Source organism: Crinia signifera, chromosome 7 (genome assembly GCF_055691185.1).
Source record: "Crinia signifera chromosome 7, ASM5569118v1, whole genome shotgun sequence".
NCBI lineage: Eukaryota > Metazoa > Chordata > Amphibia > Anura > Myobatrachidae > Crinia > Crinia signifera.
The window spans coordinates 186,598,300-186,619,841 of NC_139223.1; the positions used below are offsets into that span (position 1 = coordinate 186,598,300).

The 21,542-nt window shown below is 47.5% G+C and overlaps 1 protein-coding gene across 1 annotated transcript in view; it reads right to left on the reverse strand.

The window, feature by feature from the left end:
* Positions 1-2,049: 2,049 nt before the first annotated feature.
* The window catches only part of ITGA4 (integrin subunit alpha 4), a 129,192-nt gene continuing 109,699 nt past the window's right edge, over positions 2,050-21,542 (reverse strand). Inside the window, exons 24-28 of the mRNA XM_083154694.1 lie at positions 21,343-21,462; positions 20,847-20,966; positions 14,694-14,789; positions 8,035-8,154; positions 2,050-6,694 (exon numbers count right to left, since the gene is read on the reverse strand). Coding sequence (XP_083010820.1) covers positions 6,587-6,694; positions 8,035-8,154; positions 14,694-14,789; positions 20,847-20,966; positions 21,343-21,462 — 564 coding nt within the window. The 3' untranslated portion in view covers positions 2,050-6,586. The remainder of the gene's footprint in view (positions 6,695-8,034; positions 8,155-14,693; positions 14,790-20,846; positions 20,967-21,342; positions 21,463-21,542) is intronic.

A 21,542-nucleotide genomic window follows, 5' to 3' on the forward strand; every position in this document is an offset into this window, starting at 1 on the left:
TTTCAGAGTATTTTGTTTTTATTTTTCAATATCTCTGCGGTAGTGTGTGTCCTAAAATGTGCCTGCCGCCTCCAGAGTGGAGGCAGCCGGGACGATTGTCATGATTTTTGGTTAAACCCACAAAATTTCTGCCTCCCCAGTGTGCAGGCAAAAGGCAAATATTGTAGCAATTTTTGAGACATGAGTTTTTGTATTCTAAGTGTAAACTAATTGTCTGATACAGTATAAATTTTGGATGAAAGTTTTTGACACTAGCAAATTTACACTAGCAAATTTTTTGGTACTTGTGTAATATATTTTTTCATTGTATTGCATCGTATTGAATGCAATATAGTGGCATACAATTCATGCGATGCAATTTTTCATTGTAAAGACCCGATTTTTAATTGTATAGTCACCCATGGGTGATTTCATACCCCCACTATCCAACTACGCATGGAGTTGATTTTATATAGTGTGGCGAGCGCAGTGAGCCACAGAGCCCGAAGCGTGGCGAGCCCCGCGAGGGGACACAGAATACATGTTAAGTAATCCGCGTCCCCTCGCGGGGCTCGCCACACTATATAAAATCAACTCCATGCGTAGTTGGATAGTGGGGGTATGAAATCACCCATGGGTGACTATACAATTAAAAATCGGGTCTTTACAATGAAAAATCGCATTGCATCACATGCCTTAAGTAGTGGCATGCAATGAAAAAATTGGGAGCCCTAGATAATACACAAGTACCAATTTTTTTTAAAAGATGTCGCTCATTTTGGTCCTTGTGAGCGATATCTTGTAAAAAATATTCAGTTAGTGTGTAAGCTCCTTGCATCATTAATGATTCCGCCATTGTTGTCTGTGCTGCATGCCCAATATCGACTACATATCTTGTCAACGAGGCATGCATCAGCGGGGGTGATTGGCTATGTCATTTGCCCATATCGTTCAGTGTGTACAGTCAATAATAAATAAAGCAGGACTTCTATGCATCATTTAGGCTTTCATAAAGCGCATCTTTCCGTATGTCTAAGCGTTTTACTTGTTCTAGGAACCATTTCTCAAGAGAGGTCCGGCTCTGGGTGGACCATCCAAGGTCCAGCGCACCCAGTCTTATGGGGATGGAAATGGATTTGCACTCTGCAGGGGTGTGACAGTTGGTGCCAGCTGGTGGAATGGACAATAGGGTGCATTTTGTGACGGTTAAGGCCCTCATACATTAGTGTGACTTGTCTAAAGGGTCAAGTTGCATCTGATGTCTTTTGAACTCCACCGGCAGCTCCCAGGAAGATCTTCCATCCGATTTGGCACTCCCGGAGAGCTGCCGGAAAATCAAGGGAAATCAGATGATGCTGCGATTCCAATTTATCTTATGTGCAAGAGGTTCAATCTCCGGATCCGATCTGATGCGCACGGGGCCACTCGTTGGACCGGTTGCGATGTCAAACACATGCGATTTGGCTGCTTTTTACCCGATGTCTCGGCACGATCCATCGGAGTCCGGTGCAATCATCCAAAATCACATAAGTGTATGGCCACCTCTTAAAGATTAGATCCGTGAGTGATTCTGCTTTTGTACAAAGTAAAAAATCTACAAATCATACATCTAATAAAAGCAACCCCATCTTATGATTCATTTAATAAATAAATTAGACTAAACCCAAGCTATGTTTTACAGGTAAATATACATTTTAAAATTTAATAAAGATTTGGTCATAAATTGTAAGTACTGTAGGTTGGACTGTTATATGTACTTAACTGTTTATACACTCAGCAAAATGTCAGCTCTTCAGGCAAACGCAGTTGCAATATCAACTTTTTAACCCTTTAAAGCAGCCTGGGGGTATTACACGACCTCTGCCCTGAAAATATTTAAATCTAAAACGTGCAATTTTGAAGACAATCTGATTTAGATCTACACTACTGTATAATGATTAATAGGTTACACAGGAAGATATTCATTTTGCATTTAGATTTTTAAATTAAAACGAATATTTATTTAACTTTTTTCTTAGATTTCAAGTCATCGTTTCTTTTATCTAATAATGCAAATATCCTTATCAAAGAAAAATGAACAGTTTTTTTATTTTTGCAAACCATTTTCCGACATTATTTCTCCTGAATGTATTTTTTAAATGTTCACATACATGTTATATTTTCTACACACTCAGGACAAAAGTTGACATTTTAGCGCTCCAAATAAATTACCCAGGATAAAAATAAACTGAATGCTATATCATTTGCAACTTGTATTTACTGCCGGTTCTGAATGCAGTGACTGTAATTCAAGAATACACACTTCATAACTGATATCCATTCCAAGACAACACAATGTGATAAACAGAGGCCCATAGACTTATTATCACATTACAATAAATTCATACATGTACCAGACATGACGATTGAGCTTAGAAAAACGCATTAATAGAATTTACTAAGCTTTTACAGTATATGCACATCCTGGGCTCTATTAACAAAGCAGCGGCGGCGGCTTACCGGGTGAGTTGGAGGTGAAAATCTAAAACGGCACCTGTATGCTTTAAACTGATTGAGGGCCGTTTTGAATGTGCATCTTCAACCTGACGGGAAGCAGCGGCTTACAAAAAAGCCATCGCTTTGTAAATACAGCCCTGTCTTTCAACATTTTTAGCCAATTAAATTCCATAATTTTATGCGCTCTTGAACAGTGTTGCGGAAACTATAGTATTACATTTTTTTTAGTTCACAATACTTCTGGAACACATAAATTGGTATGTCCCCATCTGCCGAATACCTTCTCTTCTTAAACCGGGTACACACTAGGCAATGTGTGTTCCCGGCAATATTGGCAGCAACGGGGACCCGGCAAGTGCATACACAAGTGCCGTTGTCGCTTTGGTTGGAGCGGGGGCAATGTTGCAGCATGGCCCTCGTTAACAAGGTCCTCATTCTCTGTACTGAACACACAAAGGAGGTCTCATTAACATCGCTTTCATAGACAAGAAAGTAAAAGATATTGATCGCTCAGAAGGGCCCTTCTGTGTGTCTTAATTTCTTGTCTAGTGTGTGTGTATGGGGCTTAACTCTCCCCTGCATTGCACAGCCCAACTCATTCATCTTTTCTCATTCTGTTAACAATTCATTAATTTTACAGGTGAAGATATAAATTCACAAAACAATAAAATGTTCAATGTTTTGTATTTTTAGGAAAACAAAATATTTTAAAAATGATCTATGCTATATACAGTTAGAAAATTTCATATCAAAATATATTGCTCTTTAAATACAGCAGTAAATTTGTTAATCTCAGCATTTTGTGATTTTGGTGCAAACAGGAGCAGCACATTTTTTCAGCAATTTTTTTTTTTTAAAGAATAAGTTTTATTGCAGAGCCAGCCCATTTTTTTTTCTAGATACATCTAGCTCTGACATTTTCTACATATTCTATGTAAGACTCTTCTTTTTACTAAAAATCCAAACGGCTATCAACTTTGATTTTTTTTCTAGAAATTTTTTTCTTTTGTTTTTTTTTATCCATACTCTTTGGTTCTTGATGTTTTTTACTATTATACATTATTTTTACTATTATACATTATATTTTTATTATCTAGTATGGATTAAGATCCTTGCATGACCTATTTCTCTTAGGGTTTGGATACTATCCAATGACCAGCAGTCCTTGACGGGGGCTATCCAATTAGCTCCAATACCAGCATCTCCCAGTACCCACATTCAGGCATGTGAAGCATAATCCCTGATAAGCAGCCGCCGGAACTGCGATTTACACAAGGGGTTGTGGATTTATCCCCGATCTCATGGGTTTGTGCACGATCGGGAGTCCATTTCCAGCCGTGGAAAACAGTCATTCACTGGATACCATGAAAATGACCATCGGTTATAAATCACGATCTCCGGCTGCTTTTAACAGCTGAAACTGCTATTACCCTATGCCTTTTCTGTTCTAGGTCTCATACGGTGACAGAAAACATGTTTATTTTGTTTATTTTTGCTTTGTATCGTTTTATATATATATATATATATATATATATATATATATATATATATATTTTATTTATCTTTCAACCTTGGTAAAACATTGGTGTGTTCTATTCATTTTTGGTCTGTGAAAGTCTATTTGTATAATATTCTATTTCTGAAATGAAGGTAGCATACTGTAGCTCACAGACAATCCCTTGGTCGATAGAAAATCGGTGGACCCAAAAGGTCACCATGCATAAGGTCAACCCTGGAAAAAGGAAGATATAAGCAAAAGGTCGATAATACCCCAATTAGTGTACCACATGGCTTGCTTCGCTCGTCATGCTTTGGGACAGTTCCAATTCGGACTCCATGTGGATCGGAAAGTTTGAAAAAGTCCAAATAATTATGAAAAACTGCTGTCAACCGTTGCCAATGACGACCTATAGCTTGCGTGAACCTTTTGATCATGTCGACCTATTGACTTTTAAACCTAGACACTGTCAGCTGTTCAGGTACCAAGTCAAATTATGCCACTTACAGATGGAGACTGTCTCATTGTTGCGAGGGCTGATAGAATCCCCAGCCGCCAGGCCCCGCCCGCCGCTGGAAGGGGGCTCCCCGCTACTGTCCGCCGCCGTCCGGTGGCTCCTTGTGCTTAATTAGATCTTAACCCATCCCATCTCTCATAAACCATGTCATTTTAGCCCGTGAGCAATAAGCGTCCCTCCAGCTGTTGATAAACTACACATCCCAGCTTGCCTTGCTTTAGTTTTGCTATTTGGACATGCTGAAACTGAAGCAAGGCATGCTGGGATATGTATAGTGTGTGTGTATTTGTGTGAGATTATATATATGTCTCTGGATATCTCTCTGTTTTTATGTATGTGTTTATCTTTTCGCTATTCGCCATATGCTGAATCTCTCAGGTTTGTACTGTTTCATAACCATTTTAACTGTGCTCTAAAAACTTCTAATAAAAATTTATAAGTTTAAAAACTATCCACCTGAAGCTTTATGAGGTATGATTTTGAAAATTACAACCAAGCGTAGGATATATTATAATTCTGTGGCCTGCTAACCACTCCCTGAAATAAGGCTTTTTTCTTTGTATCATTGAATACTTCTTTCACCGTTACATTTTTAAACAGTGTGGTACTGTGGCAACTATTATTTTTTCAGTAGAATCTATTGAGCTTATTGGTCAATTATCAGGTTTTAGACCATGATGATTAGAACTGTTTTTATTGTTGCTATTTGAGCCAATAGGAAATTGAAATTGTAAGTGTGACCTGCTTGGCAAATATCCCAACATACAGTAGCAGACCCTTTAGAAAACAAAGGAACTGCAGGCGATGTCTCAGTTAACTGTTGTGGTACCCCTGCAATACATCCAGGGATGCTTACATTTTACTGGTATCCCCCAAAAAGGGGTTTTCCTGGCAAAATTTTAATAATAACTAGGTGAAAGCACCATATTTATCCACCAGATAATAAAAAAAAAAAAACTAGTATTCGGCAGAAAAGCTGATAAAAATAACTTAAGTTAATGCAACTTTTCTCTTGCAACTGCACCTGTAACCTGTTCACAGTGTAAACCGAAATTGTGACCTATAAGGGAGACTTATCCAACATTCTAAAGATGACGGGTGGGAGGGGTTTGCCATAACAACCAATTAGATTCTACTTATTTTTCTAGAAGATACTAGATAAATGATTTCTAAAATCTGATTGGTTGATGAATCCATTGTTTTGTGTGCTGAATCATGATACTTCGGGGCGGGGGAATTACCGTCACTCACCTATTCAATGCTTCTTTTAATGACAGCATTGAAGGGTGTCCGACTTTTCAAAAAGTCAGATCTGTTTTGTTGGAAACGGTCGCAGATCGTCAAATTCACGACACAGTTTTTCGACAATCCGCTGTTGAGTTTGTAGATCCGTGGACTTTCTGACACTCGACAGCTGTCGAGTTACTGTCAGATCAACCGAAAATACCCCCCTTCTTCTGATAACAGTGCCCAGCAAAGGGAAGGGAGGAGGCAGATAAAAAAAAAATCATTAAGCTATACAGTGTTGAAATGGTAAATTGTTTTGTCAGATCCTTTAAAGGATTTCCATACACTGCGATTATTTACAATACTTTGTTGTGTGGTAACAGCTAATACCAATGCAAGGAAGGGCACCTACTACAGGGCCAATCAATACACCGCTTAGTGTTTTTAAACAAAATTGCTTTAGCCCAAGTGAAATAGAACGTGCTTCGCATCTCTCCAGCCCCCGGAACCCACCAGCAGGAGCCGCCGCCTTAGCACTCCAGAAAATACATAACAACATGCAAATGTGACAGTTGACGTTTCACTCCAGTGAAATCTGAATTGCTCGTTGTACAACATAAAATGCTACTTGAGCTTCGAAAGTACATTCCCTGATTAGTACAATCATGGGTTACATTCCTGAGATCCTTGGTTGCATATACATACTGATCGAGGCCGCAGTGCAATTTTTCATTGGAAGTTCTTCACCTTTCACAATATCTAGATAAATAGCATCTGAAATATTCAGTCCCTTGTACAGCAAAATAAACATCATTTCTTCATCTTGTGTTTCTTTTTATATATATAATATACAAGTCTTGAATTCTATTTTATTTTTCTTCTTTTTCGTCTTTGTCATCTTGGGTGAGAAAACTCCAGCTTTCTTTTCTGTTCGTCTCTGAATCCAAGGACTTGTATTTCCTTTTAAAGAAGCCCATCTACAAAGCAGGGATACAAGTTAGCACGGCTGGGATGTAACCAAAATATATAACTTACATGCTGAGGTTTCCAAATATTAATGAAAATGGAGGACAGTTTCCCCCTCAGGAGAGCTGCCTCCAGCCTGCGCTCCTTATCCCTGGTGGGCTAGTGGAATCCCTGTTGTGGGCAGGGCAACTGAGAGGAATGCCGCGCCCCGGTAAAATTTTTGGTCCGTGACTTAATTGCAGAAGGCGTGGCCACCTCCTGTGATTAGAACACACTTGAAAGTCAAGGAGGGAGTGTGTCCCCCTCAACAGCAGCACATACCTACATCATGTGCTGTGCTTACAACAGGCTCAGCACAAGCCCCTCCAGCAAGCCTGGGCCCGGGTAATTAGTACCTGCCCCCCCCCCTCTCGGTTGCTCTGGTTGTGGGAGGCAGTGTCCACGCCAGCGCTGTGACTTGCTCCCACAGAAACACAGCATGAACAGCGATTTAAGCTCTCACAGAGAGCACTTATCCTCCCGCGTTCCGGCCATGTCATTCAGGAAGATTGCGGTGCCCAGCATGCTGTACTGGGTCCCCTCTTTCATCCTGTGTATGCTTTGGGGGTGACAGGAGGTAATGGATGCCGGTGGGGGTGCTGGAGCGGCAGCGCTGCAGATGCTATGCTAGCTACGCTGACAGCTCAGTGTAAGAATAATAGAAAAAAAATAAAAAGTAAAACTTCAAATTAAAAAGCTTGGGATTGCTGCCAGCAATCCCAGGAGAAAACCCTGATGCACCTGCTTCCTGCAGGCATAAAAAACTGACTGACCTAGCATGGAAGCGGGATTATAGGGGAGAGGAGCCAGGCATGATCGCAAGCTCTGAAAGCTTTGGAGAAGTTGGTACCCGGTCCTCGATCTGCCTACAACCCCGATGTAATCCCTGTGGGACCCAGGAACCCTGAAGAAGAAAGATGGTGTAGCTGGAGATACCAATAGGGGGTGTACAAAGAAAATGCAGGGCCTTTCTGGTGGGAGGCCTTTTTTGTTCCAAGGTGGTGCTGTGCCACATACAGTAGCTTCTACCAAGCAAACCTGGTGGGCATAGCCACATGTCCCTTGATCTCGCCATTCACAACATCGGGGCCAGTTCGCCTCTTTGTAAACCAACAAGTCCCTCAAATCGTAACAATTGGCAATTAATGAATTTTAACGTGATAGCTAGATAGGTTTCATGGTATAGCCGGTTTATGTAAAATACCATGGATTAAAAACAAAGGCTCAGTAGGGACAATTACACAAAACTGATACAGTAAATTGGTCTTTCAATGATTAAGTCATATCTGTAGTAGAGAGAACTACGTATTACCTTCCATAAGATGAACGTCAGTAGTGAAAATAATAGAAGTCCTACTATTAGGCTGATCCCAATGATTGTATATATAACATGGCGTCTTGGCTTCTGATTGTGCACTGCTTCTAGTACGACCTAAAACATAAAAAGTTACATGAATAAGGTGATCATAGGATACAGTCAATTTGCAAAATGTACATAAGTTCTAGAGAGAAGAATTACTGTGAGCTTTTCTACGCGTTCCACACTTGGTGGGAAACTGCTCGGTGTGTAACTGTCAGCAAAAACTGCGGATTGTCGAGAAACGGCCGTGAATTTGATAATCCACGGCTGTTTCCGATCCGACCTGTTTTAAAGATGGATCTGTTTTTTCGAACTCCGCCTTCAATGCCGCCGGAAAACGGCAGCATTGAATAGGCGGAGACCTCTATTTCCCCTGTCGGAAATAGCGCCCGACATTGACTACCGCCCGCCCTGCATCTCACCATATCATTTGTGCAATATACAGTATACAGTAGGTGTTGCTTATTAAAAGGGATGAATTGTGTTTTGCAGTTGTTTATATTCGAAAATTGTTTGTTTGCTACCCAAGTCAGTGGCTTTCAGAGGAATATGGCAGTGTCCAGTGACCGTTCGGAATCATTTTCAAATGAAACAAAGTTGTTCTTACAAACAGATATGTTCGCATAATACAATCCATGAGAATGGGACATAAGTGGTAAATCTCTTGCTGCTCCTATGAGGATCTGGGGTTATTGTGAATTATATGATCAGCATTTTGTTGTTCTGTGCTATGGTAGACGATGGCTGATATATTATGTGGTTTTGCATGTCAGCTCACTGTGCTGTCTAATCGCATGATTTTGTTTAATGAAGGGTGGCAAAGTGTCAGCCTCATTATGCATTGGGTTAGCACATGAGGACATGTGGATTTGTGTTACAGTGTTCTATATGGCAGAGACGGCTGTTACTGAAATCTCCCCATACCAGATTAACACCCCTCCACTTATTCCTGCCACAGGGCAGGCCAGCGCGGGTTCTCCTAGCTTATCTGGAGGCCGTTGTCTGCTGGACTCAGCTGGGGAATACATGCTGCCTCTTTCCAGTGTGTAACCAGCTGCAGGGAGAGGAGCCACAACGCTGCAGGACTTTCTGATGTATCCTGTTTGTGGAAGCTTCAGCCGGTTCTAATGCAGCAGCCGTTACGCCTGAGAAGGGGATTGCTGTGCTGCTTTGGGGAACAAGGGGGATAAGTAGTGGGCACTGTTAGCTGTGGGATTAGGGGGGTAATTCAGAGCCCTACGATCAGGTAGTCACCGCCCAACCAGAGTGGCATGTGAAAATTACGCCGATCGGCTATTTGCTGCAAATCCATTCGCAATCGCCATCTAATTATATTTCCCAGGACTTACTCGGCCGGTGCGATAGAAACAGGCTGATTGTGGCCGAAGCGGATGTCACATGGCTTCCCTTTCCAATGAGATACGGTCAATAGGATCACAAGCATTAGGTCGACATGCAGGAAGTCGGCATGACTGAAGGTCGACATGGGTTAGGTAGATAGTCAAAAGGTCGGCATGGGGTTTTTCAAATTTTTTTGGAGCCGACAGGCTCTACCATCCAATAGGGTGGTGGGAGAATAAAATAGTGTGCCGAGAGCAGCGAGCCATGTGATTGGACGTGTCGAAATTAGGGACCAAAAAAATGTGAAAATCCCCATGTCGACATTCCACATGTCGACTGAATGCTTGTGTCGACCCAATGATCCTGTCAACGTTCCTGCATGTCGACCAACTTGCTGGAGACCTAATGATCTTCGAACGCCTGGGCATGCCTGCGTTTTCCCTGACACTCCTAGAAAACGTCTGGTTACCGCCCCCAAATACCGGCTATGGTAGAATTCAGTAAAGGGGGCAAGTCCAATATCTGAGATGCAATGGTGCGTATGGGTGTCCCGTAAACCCAAGCAATGGAACCCTAACCTTAAGCGTACATTGTGCATTTTAACTCACAAGTCCATCAGTAACCCAGCAAAGTGCATTCTGTTTACCCTATGTTCTGGAAATGTGTGCACTGCACTGCACTGCACATGCCAAAGCACACAGTGCTAAGGTCCATACACACTGGGGGGGCAATGTTGAGCTGAAATCAGCTCAGTTTTGCCGTTTGAGCCAACCAGAATGACATCCATTAATCAATGAGATGAAAAAGACGGATACGCCACTTTCTCCACGATCAGTGCCGCACAAGTGTTTTCTCGACGTACACACCGGAATCCAATTGAGAATATGGAGATGCCGCTGCAGATGCACAGAACAATATTGCCGGCTGGGTGTTCACTTTGGGCAGCACTATTAGATTTGCCTCACCAGCACACAGAACGCCACAGACAGAACCGATTAGTCTTAGCGGCAGCCCAGAGACGGACTCCCGGAAACCCATCGACCACATATCTCTCACACCTGCTATAGGTAACCAAACCGTAACAATCAGCAATTATACTTGTACCCAGACTCTGGATTATTATATACCAATTACTTTAATACAAGCCAGTCCTTGCGCTTGTTACAACTCTTTATTGGAGAAAGCCACTTATATTATATATTAATTTATCGTTCTGATACTATAAAGTTTGTGAATTGTTCTGATCTGTATGCCCCTTATTTGTGGCATCAGTATTTTATTGACCGGTCATTTATGTATTTTTTATTTGTTTTTTTATATATAAAAATTTGATTTATTTATATATTAAATTTTAAAATGTATAATACTGTATTGTTTCAGTTCTTCCATGTCAACCCAACTTTTACCTAATTAAGAAGTGCAGATAGACATTATTTTTATTTTGCAATAAAGCTGTATTTCTATATAAATACATTTTAGTTTATTTTATAAAAAAAATTTATGAGAATATGTGAAACACCTGATCACACTTTTTTGGGGGGTTTGATTGTACGAAGCGGCGCACTCTACAGTGGCAAACGTGGAAGGAGCAAGGCTGTGATAACTGCAATGTAGATGCCCCCATCCAGGGGCGGGCTGGGCTGGGGGGCAGGGTGCCATGTGCCCCCCGGGCCGCTGAATCTTTTGCGTGCGGGCCGCCATTGTTCTGAGGCTGCTGCTGCAGCCAGACTGACCAGTTTCCAAGTGGTCTCCATAAACATGGCCACCGGCCTCCTGCACTGAGGACATGTCTAGTGCAGGAGGCCACTACAGAGGGCGGTATTCAATGAGCCTGATTCGCCATGTTTTTATGGCGAATTTGTGCTGTTTGGCGAATTTCTGACTAAAATGGTGAATCACCCTATTCAATGACCACATGGCGAATACATTTCAAGTTTTTTTTCGCCATGATTCACCGAGTAGCAATCGCTATCTTTTTATGGTGAAGTGGAATGTGAACTTTTAAAATAAAGTGTTTTGTTTTTTACATTTGGTGTCAAAAAATCAGGAATTTTATTCTGAGGAGGGGCATGCTATTTTTATTCATGTGCTGTAAGCACATGAATATATATTTAATTTAAAAAAAAATATTTATTTATTTATTATTTTTTTTTTTACACAGCAGCCAGCAGGGGGCGCCGGAGCCGAGCCGCTCATTACATATTCATATATTCACTGCACCCGATAGTTATGATCGGGTGTAGTGAATATACGCTCCCCTGCTGGCACCCCCGGGGGGCAGCCTGTGCTGCCTGGCACCCGGGGAGCCCACCTACCCCCCACAAAGTTCTGGGGCAGGCAGAGAGACTACCATCTCTCTGCCTGGCACCGTCCTCAGGCTCCCTGCGGCAATCGCCGCAGGAGCTCATATTCGCCAGTCAGGGGCAGCGAGCCCCTGACACGTTGAATACCGGAGCCCGCCGGCTCCGGAACGTGGCGAATGTGCAGCGAATCCTAATAACGATTCGCAGCATCTCACAGGTATTCTCATTGAATACCGCCCAGAGACTCTGTATGTTCCACCTACTTCCTGCCTGTGCGTTACACTTTCTTCCCTATGCTGCAGCCTGCCTCACTGTCTGGCATCAAGGTAAGAGGGAGTGGGACTGTACAGGCTGAGCAGCCTGTAAGGTTCAGTTATTATACAGGGGGGAGCAGCCTGTGTGGGTCCAGTTATTATTTTAAGGGGGAGCAGCCTGTGGGGGTCCAGTTAATATTATAAGTAGGAGCAGCCTGTGGGGGTCCCATTATTATTATACAGGGGGAGCAGCCTGTGGGGGGTCCTGTTATTATTATACAAGGGGAGCAGCCTGTGGGGGTCCAGTTATTATTTTAAGGGGGAGCAGCCTGTGGGGGTCCAGTTAATATTATAAGTAGGAGCAGCCTGTGGGGGTCCCATTATTATTATACAGGGGGAGCAGCCTGTGGGGGGTCCTGTTATTATTATACAAGTGGAGCAGCCTGTGGGGGTCCTGTTATTATTATTATTAGGGGGAGCAGCCTGTGGGGTCATGTTATACAGGGGGAGCAGCCTGTAGGGGTCATGTTATACAGGGGGAGCAGCCTGTAGTGTCCTATTATTATAAAGGGGGAGCAGCCTGTGATGTATTTTTATTATACAGGGGGAGCAGCCTGTGGGGGTCCTGTTATTATTACACAGGGGGAGCAGCCTGTGGGGGCCCTGTTATTATTATACAGGGGGAGCAGCCTGTGGGGGTCCCGTTATTTTTATACAGGGGGAGCAGCCTGTGGGGGTCCCTTTATATACAGGGGGAGCAGTCTGTGGGGGTCCCTTTATATACAGGGGGAGCAGCCTGTGGGGGTCTTGTTTTTGTTGTTATTATTATTATTATTATTATTATTATTATAATACAGGGGGAGCAGCCTGTGGGGTCATGTTATACAGGGGGATCAGCCTGTTGTGTCCTGTTATTATAAAGGGGGAGCAGCCTGTGATGTAATTTTATTAAACAGGGGGAGCAGCCTGTGGGGGTCCTGTTATTATTATACAGGGGGAGCAGCCTGTGGGGGTCCCGTTATTATTATACAGGGGGAGCAGCCTGTGGGGTCCTGTTATTATTATACAGGGGGAGCAGCCTGTGGGGGTCCCATTATTATTATTATACAGGGGGAGCAGCCTGTGGGGTCCTGTTATTATTATACAGCTGGAGAAGCCTGTGGGGTCCTGTTATTATACAGGGGGAGAAGCCTGTGGGGTCCTGTTATGATTATAAGACAGGGGAAGCAGCCTGTTGTGCCCTATTATACAGGGGGAGCAGCCTGTGGTGTACTTTTATTATACAGGAGTAGCAGCCTGTGGGGGTCCCATTATTATACAGGAGGAGCAGCCTGTGGGGTCCTGTTATTATACAGGGGGAGAAGCCTGTGGGGTCCTGTTATGATTATAAGACAGGGGGAGCAGCCTGTTGTGCCCTATTATACAGGGGGAGCAGCCTGTGGTGTACTTTTATTATACAGGAGTAGCAGCCTGTGGGGGTCCCATTATTATACAGGAGGAGCAGCCTGTGGGGTCCTGTTATTATACAGGGGGAGAAGCCTGTGGGGTCCTGTTATTATTATACAGGGGGAGCAGCCTGTGGGGGTCCCATTATTATTATACAGGGGGAGCAGCCTGTGGGGTCCTGTTATTATTATACAGCTGGAGAAGCCTGTGGGGTCCTGTTATTATACAGGGGGAGAAGCCTGTGGGGTCCTGTTATGATTATAAGACAGGGGAAGCAGCCTGTTGTGCCCTATTATACAGGGGGAGCAGCCTGTGGTGTACTTTTATTATACAGGAGTAGCAGCCTGTGGGGGTCCCATTATTATACAGGAGGAGCAGCCTGTGGGGTCCTGTTATTATACAGGGGGAGAAGCCTGTGGGGTCCTGTTATGATTATAAGACAGGGGGAGCAGCCTGTTGTGCCCTATTATACAGGGGGAGCAGCCTGTGGTGTACTTTTATTATACAGGAGTAGCAGCCTGTGGGGGTCCCATTATTATACAGGAGGAGCAGCCTGTGGGGTCCTGTTATTATACAGGGGGAGAAGCCTGTGGGGTCCTGTTATGATTATAAGACAGGGGGAGCAGCATGTTGTGTCCTATTTTACAGCGGGAGCAGCCTGTGGTGTACTTTTATTATACAGAAGTAGCAGCCTGTGGGGGTACTATTATTATACAGGGGAGCAGCCTGTGTTGTCCTGTTATTATTATAAAACGGAGTAGCCTGTGGTGTCCTGATATTATACAGGGGGAGCAGCCTCTGTTGTCCTGTTATTATTATAAGACAGGGAGTAGCCTGTGGTGTCCTGATATTATACAGGGGGAGCAGCCTCTGTTGTCCTGTTATTATTATAAGACGGGGAGTAGCCTGTGGTGTCCTGATATTATACAGGGGGAGCAGCCTCTGTTGTCCTGTTATTATTATAATACGGGGAGTAGCCTGTGGTGTCCTGATATTATACAGGGGAGCAGCCTGTGGTGTCCTATTATTGTTTTTTTTATTTTTTATTAATACATATTTTTACCTAAATTTAACGATGCGCTGTTACTTATGGGCCAGTGCTCTGGACTTGCCCCCCAGGCTAAAAGTTGCCAGCCAGCCCCTGCCCCCTTCTGCCTGTGGGTGCATATGATAGGTCATTGTACAAGGATCATCATTAGTACACTTATCTGGTATGTGCAGAAAAATAATATATGATAATAAAATTTACATTTAGAATGTTCCTTACATGTGTGGATTCTTGCTGATTGAGATTGATTATTCTATGACTTTCTTCATAGCTCACAGTTGCCGTTGTGTAAAACTGTAGTACTTGCGAGTCCTCCTGAATACAGAAGAAAGCAGAACGGTCACTCATCACTACATAAAGACTGTATCACATCACACAGCTACTGAACCAGGGCTCATCACCAGGTGGAGAACTGCAAACACTCCAGAGATACTAGTTACAGCTGAACTCATTGTTGGAAGATGCATAAACATCATTTATAGGGCATAATCGCTATCTTCCAAAGCAAAGGTGGCCAAAGCTGTCCTCAAGATCTACCAAGTACCAACAGTTCATGTGTCTCATGCAACCGTTGGATCTATAGTAGGAATGAATGCAGCAGGTGTAGTAATGACTACAGCTGTGCACCAGCTAGGGAGTCTGCAAATGGCTGCCTAGGAACTGTGCCACTCAGCCATATGTACCCCTGTGTCCCCCCTGTCTCCCACACTGCATAGCAACCTAAAACTGTACTGTCCCTGCTTAAATGTTACCTACCTGGCTGTTGCAATGACCAGTGGTGCCGCTGTTGCAATGACCAGTGGCGCCGCTGTTACCTGCCTAGGCACTGTGCAGCTCGGCTCTACAATCCCCAGTTTAATCACTGTTTAACTGTTACCTAAATGGCTGTTGCACAGCAATCCAAATCAAATTCCTAGTATACATAAGTATACATGGCCAATAAAGCTGATTCTGAATGTGACAGTTAGTAATGACTACAGCTGTGCACCAGCTAGGGAGTCTGGGAAATGTGACAGTTAGTAATGACTACAGCTGTGCACCAGCTAGGGGATTTGGAAAACGTGGACTGTTGGTAGATCTCAAGGACCGGTTTGGTCACCCCTGGTCTAGGCAGGGTTGCTTACCTGACCCTCTCCTTCAGGGAGAAAATGTTCTGTTCCTGGACTTCCCTGGTTGCCATCACCTGTGGTGAGCTAGGTAATAGATAAGAAAGTTGTTTCACCACAGGTGATGGCAATCACACATTACCAGGGAGGTCCAGGAACAGAGCGTTTTCTCCCTGAAGGAGAGTGTCAGGTAGGTAACCATGGTTCTATGGGCCTTATGTAACAGCCTGAGAATTGTAGACAATAACCCTTTTGAAACATATGACAGTTGGGAGCGAATTGTCTAGAGCTCCAATTATCATATCTCTTATATATTTAGCCAGATCTGTCACTCAACCCCTGTGGAGAACGTTCCTGTGTAAAACAGTTTCACTTTCATGTGTCTGACGTTCCACCCCCTTGACATCACCTCCCCCCGCCCAGCCAGGGCTACAGTACACGCCCACCATCCACCATTACTCCACAGCCACCATTCACCATTACTCCTGCACATCCCTACCATCTGCCAGGACCCCCGCGACCCCCCTCCCGCGATTCGCGGGACCCCCCGCGACCCCCCCCCTCCCGCGATTCGCTGGACCCCCGCTTTCCCCCCTCCCGCGAATCGCGGGACCCCCGCGACCCCCCTCCCGCGAATCGCGGGACCCCCGCGACCCCCCTCCCGCGAATCGCGGGACCCCCGCGACCCCCCCTCCCGCGATTCGCGGGACCCCCGCGACCCCCCCTCCCGCGATTTGCGGAACCCCCGTGACCCCCCCTCCCGCCATTCGCGGGACCCCCGCTTTCCACCCTCCCGCGAGTCGCGGGACCCCCGCGACCCCCCCTCCCGTGATTCGCGGGACCCCCGCGAACCCCCCCTCCCGCGATTCGCGGGACCCCCGCTTTCCCCGCGAATCGCAGGACCCCTGCGACCCCCCTCCCGCGATTCGCTGGACCCCCGCTTTCCCCCCTCCCGCGATTCGCGGGACCCCCGCGACCCCCCCTCCCACGATTTGTGGAACCCCCGTGACCCCCCCTCCCGCCATTCGCGGGACCCCCGCTTTCCACCCTCCCGCGAGTCGTGGGACCCCCGCGACCCCCCCTCCCGTGATTCGCGGGACCCCCGCGAACCCCCCCTCCCGCGATTCGCGGGACCCCCGCGACCACCCCGGTATCCGGACTATTGTTAGACAGCACTTACATCGACAGCCATTACATCGACACCATTAGTTCGACAGCTCAATAGGTCGACATGGTTTTAGGTCGACATACCATTGGGTCGACATGTCATTAGGTCGACAGCTCATTAGGTCGACATGTTTTTAGGTCGACACTGCCATTAGATCGACAGTGTCTATGTCGACAGTCAAAAGGTCGACATGGGTTTTTTCAATGTTTATTGAGCCGACATGTGCCGACAGGCGGTATTTCATGCCCTACTATCCACACTAGGGCGTAGTGGGAGAATAAAATAGTGTGCTGAGCGCGGCGAGGCACCGTGCCCGAAGCATAGCGAGCGGCTGCGGTACACTTCAAACTGTGTCCATGTCGACTGTGTCGACATTTCGGCCAAAAAACAGTGAAAAAACCCATGTCGACCTTTTGACTGTCGACATAGACTCTGTCGACCTAATGGCAGTGTCGACCTAAAACATGTCGACCTAATGAGCTGTCGACATAATGACATGTCGACCTAATGGTATGTCGACCTAAAACCATGCCGACCTATTGAGCTGTCGAACTAATGGTGTCGATGTAATGGCTGTCGATGTAAGTGCTGTCTAATATCCGTCCCAGACCCGACCACCCCCTCCCGCGATTCGCTGGACCTCCGCGACCACCCCCTCCCGCGAAACGCGGGACCCCCGCGACCCTCCCGCAAATCGCGGGACCCCAGCGACCCCTCCCTCCCGCGAGCCCCCTCCCGCGATTCGCACGACCCCTGCATCCTCCCCTCCCGCGATTCGCGGGACCCCCCCTCCCGGCATTAAAAGGGCCCCCCACGACCCCCCCTCCCGCGATTCACGGCACCCCCCACCCCCTACTGTGATTTGTGACCCCCCTCCCGCAATTCGCGCCGCCCCCTCCCGCGATTCACGGAACCCCCCATAGCGCCCCCCTCCCGCGATTTGCGGGCCCCCTCGGCACTTCTCGCGATTTGCGACCGCCCCCTAATTCACACATTCGGGGACCCCACCTCCCGCGATTCATGCCCCCCTCACGCAATTCACGGCACCCCCCACACCCCCCTTCCTGCGATTCGCAACCCCCCACGACCCCCCCTCCCACGGTTCACGAAACCCCCCGTAGCGCCCCCCTCCTGCGATTTGCGGACCCCCTCGGCACCTCTCGCGATTTGCGACCGCCCCGTAATTCACACATTCGGGGACCCCCCCAACCGCGATTCATGCCCCCCTCACGCAATTCACGGCACCCCCCATACCCCCCTTCCTGCGATTCGGAACCCCCGACGACCCCCCCTCCCGCGATTCATGCCCCCTCCCGCGATTCACGGACCCCCGCACCACCCCCCTGCGCCCACCCTCCCTTGATTCACGCCCCCCTCATGCAATTCACGGCAACCCCCCACACCCCCCCTCCTGCGATTCGCAGCCCCCCCACGACCCCCGCCTCCTGCGATTCATGACCCCTCCCGTGATTCACGGACCCCCGCACCACCCCCCCTTGACTTACGGCACCCCATGCGCCCCTCCCGCAATTCACGGACCTCCGCAACCCCCCCTCCCGCAATTCACTAACCCCGACAACCCCCCTCCCGCAATTTGCGGACCCCCCTTCCCACGATTCAAGCCCCCCCGCGCCCCCGCCTTTTGACTGTCGACATAGACTCTGTCGACCTAATGGCAGTGTCGACCTAAAACATGTCGACCTAATGAGCTGTCGACATAATGACATGTCGACCTAATGGTATGTCGACCTAAAACCATGCCGACCTATTGAGCTGTCGAACTAATGGTGTCGATGTAATGGCTGTCGATGTAAGTGCTGTCTAATATCCGTCCCAGACCCGACCACCCCCTCCCGCGATTCGCTGGACCTCCGCGACCACCCCCTCCCGCGAAACGCGGGACCCCCGCGACCCTCCCGCAAATCGCGGGACCCCAGCGACCCCTCCCTCCCGCGAGCCCCCTCCCGCGATTCGCACGACCCCTGCATCCTCCCCTCCCGCGATTCGCGGGACCCCCCCTCCCGGCATTAAAAGGGCCCCCCACGACCCCCCCTCCCGCGATTCATGGCACCCCCTACCCCCTACTGTGATTTGCGACCCCCCTCCCGCAATTCGCGCCGCCCCCTCCCGCGATTCACGGAACCCCCCATAGCGCCCCCCTCCCGCGATTTGCGGGCCCCCTCGGCACTTCTCGCGATTTGCGACCGCCCCCTAATTCACACATTCGGGGACCCCACCTCCCGCGATTCATGCCCCCCTCACGCAATTCACGGCACCCCCCACACCCCCCTTCCTGCGATTCGCAACCCCCCACGACCCCCCCTCCCACGGTTCACGAAACCCCCCGTAGCGCCCCCCTCCTGCGATTTGCGGACCCCCTCGGCACCTCTCGCGATTTGCGACCGCCCCGTAATTCACACATTCGGGGACCCCCCCAACCGCGATTCATGCCCCCCTCACGCAATTCACGGCACCCCCCATACCCCCCTTCCTGCGATTCGGAACCCCCGACGACCCCCCCTCCCGCGATTCATGCCCCCTCCCGCGATTCACGGACCCCCGCACCACCCCCCTGCGCCCACCCTCCCTTGATTCACGCCCCCCTCATGCAATTCACGGCAACCCCCCACACCCCCCCTCCTGCGATTCGCAGCCCCCCCACGACCCCCGACTCCTGCGATTCATGACCCCTCCCGTGATTCACGGACCCCCGCACCACCCCCCCTTGACTTACGGCACCCCATGCGCCCCTCCCGCAATTCACGGACCTCCGCAACCCCCCCTCCCGCAATTCACTAACCCCGACAACCCCCCTCCCGCAATTTGCGGACCCCCCTTCCCACGATTCAAGCCCCCCCGCGCCCCCGCCCATGATTTGCGGACCCCCGCCCCCTCCCGCTAACCGCGGATCCCCACACACCACCCCCCCTCCCGCAATTTGCAGACCCCCTTCCGGCAATCCCACCCCAGCGGACCACCGCGGCCCCCGCATTTCACGTACCCCCGTGACAATGGGGGATCCTGTACCACCACAAGCAGGTACCGCCCCTAGGTGGGAAATCCGGCCCTGGCTGCCGCACTGCAGGTTTCCCCACTGCCCTCTGCACCAGCGCCACAACTTTTATCAATGTCTTGCCCACATACCACTATTATACAGCCTCCTGCTCTCATGCACGCTCACTCCCTCCCAGTGGGAGGAGACGCTCACCCACTGCCGGGAGCTGCATACTGTCCCCCACCCTCCTCCAGTTCTAGGGATGCCCATCGACCATCAATGATTTTCAAATAATCGATGGTTTATGGCCGATGTTGAATACTTTTGCCATCAATGTGGGAGGACACTGCCCTGCCTCCTGTTCTCCTGCCCCGTAACTTCTGCCAGTGGAGACCCGCTCACCCTGTGTTGCCCACATTCCCCTATCATGCTTTACCGCCCAGCCTCCTGCTCTCATGCACCCTAACTCCCACCCAGTCGGAGGAGACACTGACTCCTGTATTTCTGTGCTGCCACACTGGACCCTCACCCACTGGCAGAAGCTGCACAGTGTCCACCACCCTCTTTAGTCCCCCGTATGCCCACACACCCCTATCACTACCCAGCTTCCTGCTCTCCTGAACCGTAACTTCCACCACTGGGTAATCGCTGACGCTGTGTTGCCCACATACCCCTATTATGCCTCATATCCCAGCCTCCTGCTCTCATGCACCCTAACTCCCACCCAGTAGGAGGAGACACTGACTCAGGGCCACCGTCCGGTACTCCTGTGCTGCCACGCTGGACCCTCACCCACTGCCAGAAGCTGCAATACAGGGCATCTTTCATACAATTCTAACCATATTTCTCACAATACAAATGTTCACAAATTAAGGGGCGTAGCCCCTTACGCCGGTGTGAAGAGCGCCCGTAGGGCGCGATGAATCACCTAGTGTAACAAGTTTTATCACTCGTTGATAAATGAGCCGTATCATTTTCTGTTTCTTAAGTATTGTGGTAACTATAGTGATACTCGATGACTGTAAGAAAAAAATACAGAAGTATTATGAAACAACCCATGTAGTGTTTTTTTTTTAAATTACATACATACAGTATGTACTTACAAATTCCAGAAGCGCGTGGTTTGTTTCTAATTTCACTTCCACAGTAACCTCATTCTCACTTTCCATGTTTCCAAACGTGCACTGAATCCGTAAACAGGTTCTGTCATCCTTAAAGCAGTACTAGAAAATAAACATATATGTACAATATAAATGCTTATTTATACAATCTGAATTTTAGATGGTGCTTTATTAATCGTAAATAATGTATTTAATGGTAAACCAAGAAATACATAGGGACAGATTACGAGACTAAAAACTCCGGTCTAGTCCGGCGTTCCGGATCAGACCCGGAACGCCGGACCGGACAGGCTTGATTAATCAAGCGGTGTCATTCCGGAAGTTGTAGTGTTTATATTTATAATGTATACATATATTATAGTGTCCGTCCCTTGTTCCCCAGTCGTATACGCGCACTGTGCAGCTAGTCGGGTGACTGATTACTACTCAACTGTAACAACACAGTGAAACAAGAGGGTTACAGTAATCTAACACTTACCAAATGGCGTCCCCCTGACCTGGAAAAGAAGGTCACCAGCTCACCAAATATTGTTTTATTGCTTCGCGGCAGGTCACAGACATTGGTATCAGATTTAAAAGTGCATTTTCCTGCAGTAGCCTGAAAGGAAGCACAAGACATGTATACATAGAATGAATGGCTGTATACACTGTGTATATATATATATATATATATATATA